At 28.5% G+C, this 12,986-nt stretch overlaps 1 protein-coding gene across 1 annotated transcript in view; it reads right to left on the reverse strand.

Annotated features, from left to right (window-relative positions):
• LOC123296646 (GATA zinc finger domain-containing protein 14) overlaps positions 1-12,986 on the reverse strand; it is a 382,239-nt gene that overhangs the window by 19,642 nt on the left and 349,611 nt on the right. The window contains exon 5 of the mRNA XM_044878206.1: positions 7,465-7,536. Coding sequence (XP_044734141.1) covers positions 7,465-7,536 — 72 coding nt within the window. The remainder of the gene's footprint in view (positions 1-7,464; positions 7,537-12,986) is intronic.

Below are 12,986 nucleotides of genomic sequence, written 5' to 3' on the forward strand. Positions count from 1 at the left end.
AAAAGTATAAAATTATTTAATTGGATTTGGTCAAATTATCCCACTTTTTATATTTTTATTATATTTATGTGAGAAAAAAATTATAATTCTGAGGAAACATTAAATCATTGGACGTAAACAAACAAACCACGCCCATTGTGATTATCAAAACCAAGATTATCAAAATCAATTAAATAAATTAAAAATTGCTAAGTAGTCTATTTATTAAATTTAGATTCTCGGATTAATTTCTTATTTCTAGGTTTGAAAAAATATTTGGCTTTTTAAGGAGCATAACAACTTTCACCCTTGATTCTGACGGGAGTCTCTGGTACCACTTAAAGAATTAATTACTAAAAACCACCGATTAATACTTCGATAAAAATTTACATTTAGAAATTGAAAGGCTGAAATATTTAAGGTATTGAAAGTCTCATAAATACACTGTCAAAGAAATGTTTCTAAACCGGATATTGAACTTGACTGTGAATAATGCAAGTTGGAAGGGAATTCTGTTGGGGAATAAATATTTTTATTTTTTCATCGTTAGACAAATTACTTCTGGTATTATTTTCATATCTGACATCCCTGTGAATTAAATATATATATATATATATATATATATATATATATATATATATATATATATATATATATATATATATATATATATACCTTAATAATTTTAAGATAATAGTGAATACTTGAAAGTTGAACTTGTAAGAAAATTCAAATAAGATTTCAGTCATGTAATACTGGTATTGTACGTGAGATTACTTGATAATTATAATCAAATAAAAGAAAATGTAGAAGGATAAAATTTAAATTGTAAAATATTTGTTTTTGAAATGAAAGAGCAGAGAAGCAAAAAAAAAAATTCCATTTCGTTATTATAATGTTAGAAATAAGTAGTTTGTATAATTTGACATCTAAAATTACAAAAAACTGTTTTTAAAACTTGAAGTTATGCTTTTATGAAAATTAAATAATACTAATAAGTTTTTGTTATATATATTCATACGTTTTCGAGTAAGGAAAACATTATTTTTTTTAGCAGAAAAGTATCGATTTCAAGGGCTTTGCCCTCTTTACACAACCCATCGTAAGGAGCCTATGGAAGCAAGCTACTCGTTTTACGCTTACGTGTAAGGCAAAATCAGTTTTTTGCTAACTAGGTTTGACATAAAATGTGATCAAACCGTGTCTTATTTCAAAGAATAATTAATATACTATATTATAAAGCAACTCAACATATCATATAATACGTATTTTACAGTTTTTTTTATCTTCGCGCTTAGCTTACCCGTTTCGAGCTACCTTTCCCTGCATAATTGCAAAATTGATGTTAAACTACTTTCCCATTGTGATAAATGATGATATAATGGGCTAAGTGTTCGTAGATAATCTTATTTTGCGATAAAAAAATTTGTGTTGGAGAACTCTTTTTTGAAAATGAATTTTCGCCCATGATACTCGCTGTCATTGTAACTTTCTATAGGCCCAATCATTAAATTAACCTGATTTTTAGACTTTTTGGATCAAAATTATCCCATCCATCGAGTTTTATTTAATTCCAAAACAAAAAATTTTTCCCGATTTTCTCGATTTTTTAAAGGGACCCAAACATTGCGAAAGAAACTCTTCATTGGCAAACATGAAAAATTGATGTTAAATCTTTAATTAATTTATCCGCCATGAAAAATACTTGATAATTAAAACTAATGAAAGTTTATCTTAGTTGCGGTGAATACGATCAAAAACTTGAGTTGATTTTTTTACCTCAAATTTTATTTTCTATATCATTGTATTCAACAAAAATGGAAAATTTGTTCTTACTCTCGAATGAAGAAAAAAGTGAGGTTCTTAAATCAGTGTAGTAGGTAGGTTTCAAAAAAGCTTATAATTGATGGCAAATAAGTTTTGTCACCTTTGAGAAAAACTGAAAAACACCAAAAATTTATTGTGTTCTTTTAATGCAACAGATTTTCTTTAGTTTAATATTTATCATGCGAAGTCATTTAAAAAATAAGCACCTCTTTCGTGAAAATTTACTTTAGCAGAAAAAAATCGACAAATTTGCATGATCTGCAATTATCTCGACTTATGTGTAAATATTATATCATAGCTGCTTACGCGTGAAAGGATATCGCATAAAATGATATTTTTCGACCTCAATTCGTATACTATTTACAATAGAACGCCGAATATCCGAATTAATTGGGACCGGCGTCGATTCGGATAATCGAAAATTCGGATAATCGGACATAGACTGGTAATAAAGAAAAACGAACTGTCACACATAGAATAAACTTTATTAAGTTTAACAAACACAGTTCTATAAAGTCTTACCTCTAGCTTTTAACCATAACAATTGAAATATATCGACGTTCTACTGTACTATGAATTATCTCATACTATCCATCCATTTTACTATCTTTGTAAGATCTATTACAAATTACTATGTTAAGATCTATTTACAAATTACAATTAAACAATTAACTACAAATTTAAATTCCATATAATTGTAAAAATATGTATAATTAACGAACTTGAGGAAGGGTTTGTTAGTTGATTTCTCTAACATTGTATAAACGTCCCTACTCAAAAAAATATGTAACCACATAGCGACTTTGTAATAGAATTGCTGCTAGGTTAACTCTATCATCGTACAAACAATATATCATTGTCAAAAATTGTACACCATCGGAAAGCAAACGCAATTTTTAATTAAATTTCATAATATCGATCTATCAATGTATTATATTGTTATAGGAAATTCACATGACAATACTAGAATAAATACAGTTTAAAATTATATAATGATGGTCTATGTATTTAGTTAGTGATGCCGCTGAAAGGTTTTATATCATGGGTTTGTTTAATACACATTTTAGCGAAAAATAACTGAGAGATTCTTTTCTGCCTTAACTAGCGAATTAAAGAAATTCAGGAGAGAAGTAAAGAAGCTCTCAATTTGGTATTTCAGGGATCCTTAACTGCCCTCTATTTCTTGGAACTAGCTCTCCGAGTTGCTTTGATCGTCAGTTTAAATCCTAAAATACAAGTGATAAGAATAGCACTTTAAGTTGATCCTCATAAAGAAACTAACATATTTTAATTAAAATAGTTTTTCCAAAATCGTTTCCTTTCGGAGAAATTGCTGCTTAAAAATATGTCATTATGGCATTTAATCGAAAAAAAATTCGGTAGCTACAGAAAAATGCTTTGGCCAAAAGTTGTTAAGGGCAATAGAGGACATGTGCCTGTATTTTTGACTTTGACCTGATATTCTAGTTTCATGGTCATTTGACCTTGATCTTTAAATGATCTTGAAAATTTATCTGGACTTAAAAGTTATTAACATAGAAGAAAAACCTATATTTTTTTTCTAAAAACTTTTTCTAATGCTATAGGGTATTTTCTTTCGATTAAATGCAATAATGACATATTTTTAAATCGCATGTCCTCCGAAAGCTAACGATAGTCGAAAAACTGTTTGAAGTACAAAGTGTTAGTTTTTTTATGAGGGTCAACTTTCTAATTAACAAGTGAAAACAAGCAACTGACTAAGTTAATTGTTGAAATACCATGCGTAGACAGTGTTGATTACTCTTTCACATTACACATACATACATGTCACACATACATAACTAATATAACTGATATTCCCATATAATACCTACTATTCAATTTACGCCTAGTTTGCGTCCTTACGGGTAAACAGTGATGTTTACGAAAAAATGTATCAGACAGAAGTTGTTTTATTTTGTATAAGGAACATTTTTTAAGAAACTTTTGTTCTATCTCTAACGGTTTACAAGATGGGACCTACGGACCATGGCCCAATTGACCTATGTTGCTCATTTACGAACTCGACCTCTCTTTTTACGTCCTGATTACGCTTTCAAAATTTCATCTTGATATCTCCTTTCGTTTTTAGTTAACGTGTTGACAGACAGACGGACAGACAACCGGAAATGGACTAATTAGGTGATTTTATGAACACCTATACCAAAATTTTTTTCGCAGCTTCAAAATCTTTAAGCGTTACAAACTTGGGACTAAACTTAGTAAAAGAGAAAAAGAGAAAATGCATTTCCTGTTGTAAGGAGCGTATCTGAGCGGCATCACTAATAATACTCATATTTATGACCACAAAATGAAAATGTTTTTGTAATGAATTAAAACAGATGACAATAGGCTTCCATAGACAGGTTAGTAATAAACCTATGTTTTACGATGTCGCTACTAAATGAATTTAAATACATGAAAATAATACAATTTGCATTCAAAAGTTCATAAAATATGATAAATTATCTATGTACATATCATGAAAGGGATGAGGAAATACATTATCGAGATGCAATCGATGACCCTGCTGCCCAGGTACAATATTTTAAAAATTTTTAAGTTTATGCGTATTTTACAAAGTCATAAAATGGAAAAAAGGCAATGATTTCAAGAATGTGATAACTTCGCTTTGCTTTGCTCTATGCGTAGTCATGGTATGGAGAATCAGATCGACTCCAGCGCTTCCAGTAGATAATTGTGGTGGTAAATGGTATAGTAAATGTCAAATTAAAATTATTGAAAAGTAACAATTAATTAAACTTGTTGCCTTAGAAATTGTGAAAATAAGAGATAGAATTGCGTTTTTTGAACGAATCATTAGGTAGTACTATATTATGTTAACAAAAAAACGTCTACTGTTGATCATTTTTTCATTTCAGCCTTAATATGAAGCCTAAAAAGAGCCAATGTTTAATCATAGATAATGAGCAAATTTTGAAGATGAGATTAATAATTCATGCATGAAAAAGATTGATTTTTGAAATGTAAATTCAAATGCCAGTGACGTCAATATATCGCTTTAGTAACGCCACCGTAGAGAAAAATCATGAAATAATCAACTTATTTTCAATATGTTATTTTTTTCAAAAAATTAATGTCTTTCGCGTTTGCTTCTCTTTCAATTATTATTTAACGGGTCTACAAGGTGAGATTAGTGCATCGAGTGGAGAAAACTGATACAAATATTAATATCAGGAAAGCTTTACAAAAGCTTGAAGAACATAATCCTTTAAAAAATTGGAAACAAATCAAATATGTGCATTCACAATAAAAATAACAAACCATTTGGATGAAAATCTTAGAGTATATATAAGAACTTGCAAAGAATTACACAAGGAAACTTTTTCATAAATGTATATATACAGAAAAGTAAGTATTTAAGTGAGTTGAACAAACATGTGTTGTTTGGTAACAAAAAAGAAGCAAGAAGAAACTTTTTATAAGTCATGAAAAACGGCTTTATACAACTTACACACATATATGCAGCTTATAATGTAATTTTATTCTACGCTCGCTGTTCACAAACAAATATGTACAATACACTGTGGCACCCAGAAATCAAACCATGAAAAGGGGTGATATTGGCTGTCCATGAAGGACACACTTAGACTATATAGCCCATTGTGATACCAAATATGTGTTTTACCACCTTTCCGTTGATAATTTCATTTATCAGCTCCTCACTTTCATAGGATGAGTGCACCTCCTTCATGCATATACCATGCACTACACCAGTCCATCAAAACTATTAATTAAATTAATTTTGTTGCGACGCGGACGAAATTGGTTACGCCTTAACCAACTGAGCTAATAGGGCGACAAATATGATGAATACAAAACTATTTCTTCGTACTTATACTAATTAATGGTACGAAAGCTGACAGCGATTTTGAGTGGTCATTTAAGACGACTGAATTTCGGATATTTCTAACTTTTTGAACTTGGTGGGGATGAAGTACGCTTTGCACCTGAGAGCGATTTCAAACGAGGGATGAACCCTAGTAAATCGAATTTATGTCTGATAAATTAAGAGTGCATTATTTAATTATAAAACTAAATCATATTAAAATTACAGGTCTACTAAAATGATTTGAAAACGCTTGTTGTTTATTAATTAGAATGATTTTTGGTGGGAATTGGCACCGACGAAACTGCCTGGCTACTTAAATTGCGAAAAATATATGAAAATGATTTAATATAAAAAAAAAAGAAAACTTTTAACAAAAAGAAAACCGAATTCAAAAGAAAAACTTATCCAAAACAAATTAATATGCACTAAAAAGTAAAAAAAATTAACAGTAATATATTGTAGTTAATTCTGACAGAACAGTTTGCTACATTAGCTTGGCTCATACCGACTCCAAAAATACCATTAATTTTAACTACATTATATTATCGTTATTTTTTTTACTTTTTAGTGCATATTAATTTGTTTTGGAAAAGTTTGTCTTTTGAAGTCGGTTTTCTTTTTATTAAATTTTTTTATTTTGTGATTTTTATAAATCTGAAGTACACTAGCTAATTTGTCACTAAAAAAAGAATCATCGAAATCGGTTGCCGTGATATTGAGTTATTCGACCTCTTGTCGTGAATATTCAATGCAAATTTAATACTTTTATAGTTTTCTCATGGATGCCGTTGTCGGAACTGAACCAAAATGAAATGATGGACCACACGAAAAGCACGAACTTTCAAATAGATAAAGAATCATCAAAATCGGTTCATCCAATCGAAAGCTTTGAGGTATATCACACATAAAAATACAGTCGAATTGATAACCTCCTCCTTTTTTGTTTGAAGTCGGTTAATAATTGTCCCAAAATGATTTTAGAATCAGTAATTTTCGAAATTTTTAGACGCAACCGTTGTTAGACTAAACGGGAATCGAACCTGCTACCATAAGCATACCGCGGACAGAATTTATTGCGCCTTAACCAACTGAGCTAATAGGGCGACAAGTAAGTCAATTGGTTAAAGACAAGATGTTTGAACACTGTGTGATGGTATCAAACAAAATGTTAATGTTCGGTATAAGTATAGTTTTTCTTCTTTTTCTTGATGGACCATCTGTACATAGATATTTTTATTTATTGTATATACAACTTATTATCATAATTATGTAAATATTATTCCTATAAAATACATATACATTCGCAATCATAGAAAATATTACATATAGAAATGTCTAGAATTCTAGATATATACATTAGATTCTGAAAATCGACAACATTTTTTTTCTATTTTTTTTTTTACTTGTCAACTAACTGATATTTTTACAGAAAGTTTTACAATAAAATTCATATTAGAAAATCATTTATGTATTATTCCTGAAAAAGTTTATATTTACTGTTTGGAAAACAAAATTGATTTTAAAACTAAACTAAAAATGTTTTTTCCTTATATTTACATTATTTTATCAAACAAGGCCAAGCCCGTGCTTGGTGCTACCTCATCCAAGAGGTAGATATCGTTTATTTCGATTCTAAATTGACAATTGTAATGAAAAATTTATAATTTTAATAGGGTATTTTATAATATTCTCAAACATATTTCTTCAACTCTTAAGTCTTTATGTGAGATAAGATGGTGGCCGCAGCAGAATAACATTTGCTTTTAATATAATATTTGAATTACCTGAACAACTTTTGTATCTTTTTCCAAATTGGTTTCCAATGGCACCAACATATCCACGTAAAATGCTTTTAGCTGAAACAAAAGAAATACATATTAAAATAATTATCAACAGAATTAATAATTTAAGCACCCTGAATTTGGACGAATCTGAATTGCGCAAATTTTTAACGTTTTTATAGGTAAGGAAGTAAAAGAGGTTGAGTTCGTAAATGAGTAACATAGGTCAGTCGGGTTTTGGGTCCGTAGGATCCATTTTGTAAACCGTTAGAGATAGAACAAAAGTTGAGATGAAAAAAATATTCCTTATAAAAAAATAACCAATTTTGGTTGAAACATTTTTTCGTTAATATCACTGCTTAGCCGCAAATTTTATAGTATGTATTATATGGGAGTATCAGTTGTGTATGGGTGACTACCTTGAAAAATGACGTAAAAACAAACAATTGCGTAATCAACATTGTCTATACATGGTATTTCAACAATTAACTCAGCCAATTGTTTGTTTTTACTTGTTTTTAAATTAAATTGAACGAAAACTTTTGAAAAAAGGCTGAAAAATTTATGATTAAATACTAAAAAACAGATGGTTGTTATCTTGAAGAACTTATTTATCCACGTTAAAAAATATAACGTGTAGTTTGTAAAACGAGATCCATAAATAAATAAAATAATTTATAAAATAAAAACAATTTTTTTAAATAATGTTATGATATTCAAGAGAAAAAACACATACTTTTATTAGTTTTAATGTAAGTAATTGAAAAGTTTTATAGGATGTTGTTTTTTTGTTGTATTTGAACTTTGTTCTTAAAGCAATTGAATTGAAAAGTAAAGAGTATAATATCTATCTATACAGATAACGTTAAAATAATGATAATTTTTTAATACACTTATAGCAGGGTAAGCCGCCTTTTTTAGATATAGGAGATTTTTGGAAGAAAAATGATATTTTTATGAATATTGGCAAAACGCTTAGTTAGAAACAATGGAAATTATGGACAATATGGGCTAAAGATCCTTCATAATTTAAGGCTAATTATGATAAATTGCGAAAACCAGTGATAGAGATAGGGCTATATCACCCCATTTAAAAAAAAGTCTCCAGCGCCAATGACTTGCTAATACAGTATTGTCATGCAAATACAATGATGTTATGATAATTGCATATACAATTTGTAAACCATGTCGTTAGCCATTTATATTATATGAAGTAAGAAGAATTTTTACGGACGTTCTTATGTATAAAACAAAGAGGGATTGTATATGCATACATGAACCCAGCTGGTCAGACACATCACTTGAAGTTGTACACATACAATACCAATCACATACAGCACACAGTACCTATTCCCTCTTTGTTTTATACATAAGAACGTCTATAAAAACTCTCCTTATTTTATATGGCTAACGAGATAGCTTACAATCGGTATAAAGATATTACGTGCATTATGTCAAAAATTTTCAACTTTTCTAAACAGATATTTTGGCAATATTTACAATAATATCCATTATTCCTCAAATTTTAAACACCGTATATCTAGAAAAAAACGCTTTCTTGGATATAAATTCACCACCATAAATTACCATTATTTTAGTGTTATCTACCTTTTGATATTGTCGTGCTGTTATAAATTAGAACACCCTGTACGCGTTTGTATGTATGTAGGTACATGATGTACGTGATTTGTAATTTAAAAAAAAAGTAAATAAAAACCAATTGCTGCAGTATCTTTAAATTTAAGTAATATTGATAAAAGTGCACAAATAAGAGCAAGGCTTTTAGAAGTCAGTCGCATAATTTTCTGATAATTATAAATTATTACGTCGATTTTCCACTAAACGGACAAACAAAAACAAAACTCAAATTCAAATAATTACTTAAGTTTTCGGAAACTTTTTGAAGGCTGGCGTGTTTTGTGACACTTGGATAACAATAATAATAATCAAATAACAACTGTCGCAAAGCACGTCAATCATCAAAAAGTTTGCGAAAAGTTAAGTTATTATTTAAGTTTGATGATTTTTGTTTCTGTTTCACCGTTCTCTATGTAATTATACAAATATACTTAGCGTAATACTTATAGTTTGGCCAAAAAAACATAGGGGGCTCTCCAAAATAACGTCCCACAAATTTTATGATTTTTTATTCTCTCCTCCATATTTGTCACATTTCTGATACACCTTCCCCCTTTTGTGTCGTCACATACTTTTCAGCAAATTTTTTTTTTAAATTTAGATTCAAAATAATCTTTTATAATGCACTTAAAAAAAAGTTATTTCTGCATTGGCACCTTAAAATGTAAGAAAATCATAAAACTTTCGATTTTGTAAATCCGGATGAAGAAAATAATCTCCTATCTGTTAATAATATCTGCTATTTTATTAAAATGTTTATGTATTTTAGTCATTGATCTTCCACTAATGGAATCGATTGATTAGTTTTGAATCACTTTTAATTTATTTAATGTATCTTAGGTACTTTCTTTTAAACGCAACTTTTACGATAAAATTTTTGTAAAATAAAATTTTATTAAAACTTTTTCATTGCAAATCAATACTTAAAACTGCATAGCCTAATTATTATAAGACGTACATCGCATCGGCTCAACTAATTGTTTTTTAGAATTTATTAAAACAATATCTTCTGACTTGTGTGCGAAAAAAATTACTTGTGTTTATTTATAGTTCCACGGTACGGTACATCGTGCACGAAAAGAGAACTAATCCAACATTCGTATAAAAACTAGTGTGGATATCTTGCGCAGATTGTCTATTATCCCCTCAAATGGCAAAAGCACTGATTTCGCTGGTTAAAGAACAACAATAATTTTATGGTGGAAGCGCAAAGAAGTAAAACATTTTTAAATTTTTAGGATTTTAAAACACCTGCTGCTACCTTCTCATTAAACATGGCTTTTAGTTAAGGTGCTATTAATAATAACATTTGTATGACCATTTCTATTAAAATTTCCATCTTTGAGTTCCAAAAAACACAATGTAAGCCGATAAGTTCTAGATATTTTGCTGAGCAAAACAAGGAAAATGTTAACCTCTTCGATGATTATTTTTAATTCTAATTACGCTAGAGACTTTGTAACTTGCAAACAAATGTACTTCTAATGATAATACGGATGTGTAAACGATGAGTAATTTGATCTTTTCGACTTAACTGTATCTCAAAATTTTAAATCTATATCTATACGCAACTCAAACCTTCAATATTCTTTAAATAATTGCTCAATTGATAGGTATTTTTCTTCTGATATTTATTAAATATTGACTTCACTATCAAAAATAATTAATTTATTAATATTAGACATGTGTTGTGAAAAAATTAAAAAAAATTGTAAAGTTTAAAAGAAACAATAATTGAGAAAATTCTAACGTTTGTGGAATGAAAAAATTATGGTAAACGTACGCTTAATAAATGAAAAATAATTATTAATATACTAGAGTGACATCCAATCGCTTCGTTGGATTTAAAAGTAAAGGTAATTACTTTCGCTTATCCTCTTTCTTTAACACTCGAAATAATGGTAAGGATTGTTTTACACAGGTAAAATATATGTATGGTTTTCTATTTTTTTAAATGTATAACAGTCGTAATTATTCATTAAGTATATCAGAAAAGATGGCCGTAAAATATTTTATATTGACTATTTTTACAGAAATCTGTAATTTATGTAATTTAAAATTTTTTTTTTTATGAATATCTTTATAAATTATATTTCATGTGTTATTCTGAAGTATGAGCTGTATTGCTGTACAGTTTCATTAAAAACTATTCGATAGTTTTAGCGTGAAAGCGTAACAAATAAACAAACAAACATGCTTACTTTCGTATTTATAATATATTCGTTGTGTGCGTAGTCATGGTGGGGATAATAAAATCGATGCCAGCGCTTTAAGTGAAAAATTTTGGAGATAAAGTGGGCTGTTATGACTAATTTGCAATTATTTACATGTTAATGATATAGAAACTGTCAAATTAAAATGATTGAAAAACACTAATTAATTAAACTTAATGCATTAAAAATTGTGAAAATAAGAAATCAAATTGTACAAATATTATTTTTCAAATGTTAATTATCGTAATTATTTATTTAAATTTGTGAAACAAGAATATTAAATTTTAAATGTAAGTTTTCAATGCAATCCACACAATTATATATGCATCCATTAATTCTAGAATTAAAGTAGTGTATCGTTGTCATGGAAACGAAATTCACGCTCGGAGCGAATAGAGGTGCAGTCACCAGTAGTTAGATTACACAGTGATTGGTGATTTTAATTATTATAGTCGTTGCAATTAAAATACCCTTTTGTTCGTGATTTTCAACACAAATTATTTTTTAATGAACACTCACAAACCATCACTCCACTAGAATAACTGAATGCTATTATTCTGCTACAGCACTACACAGAAATGGACAAAATTTCGTTAAATCATATGATTTGCGTGGCTAGAGAGAAGTTGAAAGGTAAATTTAATCTAGGCGGGTTTTCTTAAATAAAGTTTAAGGTATTTTGATACCGTAAAAATTAAACAAAAATTTGAAATTTTATTTATCGCTTAATCATCCTTTTGTACGTCTTTTGTGAAAAATTTATATCAATTTTCTGTACGATTTAGGAGAAATAAACTATCAAAGTCAGTGTTTTTACCAAAAAAAGTTTTTCATTTTTATGCTCAGTTCTTTAATATGATTATAATATAAAGCTTAAAAATTGAGGAATATTGATATTCGATTAAGTAAAGGGGAACTTTTTTAAGAGCAACATTCATATACCACCATGTAACAAGGGCGGTTTTGAATACTTAATTTATCGTAAACCATACAGAAAATTGACTTGAAATTTATACAGAAGCCGTATTAAACACTCATTAATTGACACACTTAATTTCAGGGTTTTGATACGCTTTTGTTTGGGTATCGAAACGCCTTAAATGGTGGTATTTTTCTTAGCAGTTCAAAAAACAAAGAATAGTTGACTAGATCTTACACATTAGCGAAAAAAGATCATTCTTTTCAGCCATTAGGAAATGACGAAATCAAAGGTGATAAAAAAAGATTGTCAGATACTACCTACATTTGATCAAAATTAGTAGGGCATTACCACTGAAGACTATCTTTTTTAAAGGAAATTACATAATTATTTCAAGTCTAAAACGTGAGTTAATTTTTGGACACCTTCTATATTTTCATTGCAACATAATCGTATTTGTTTTAGCTTTTTTATTTGTTAACATAAATAATTGAACATCAAAATTAAAAATGATATTATGTGTACAAAAAGGCATACAATTTCATTAAAATATATTTTGATGAATATTTTGCATACAAATATCATATGTCTACTAGTATGTACCTACATATTTTCATATTAACTAACACACAAAATAGATTACTATTATCTGAATCGAAAAATATTTCGATTTAAACATTCGCCAAAAAATGCTATGTTTTTAAAACAAGATGTTGTCGTATCTATATTTTTGGTTCAAATTTTTATAAAAACAT

The sequence above is a fragment of the Chrysoperla carnea genome, chromosome 3 (assembly GCF_905475395.1).
Source record: "Chrysoperla carnea chromosome 3, inChrCarn1.1, whole genome shotgun sequence".
Taxonomy (NCBI): Eukaryota; Metazoa; Arthropoda; class Insecta; order Neuroptera; family Chrysopidae; genus Chrysoperla; species Chrysoperla carnea.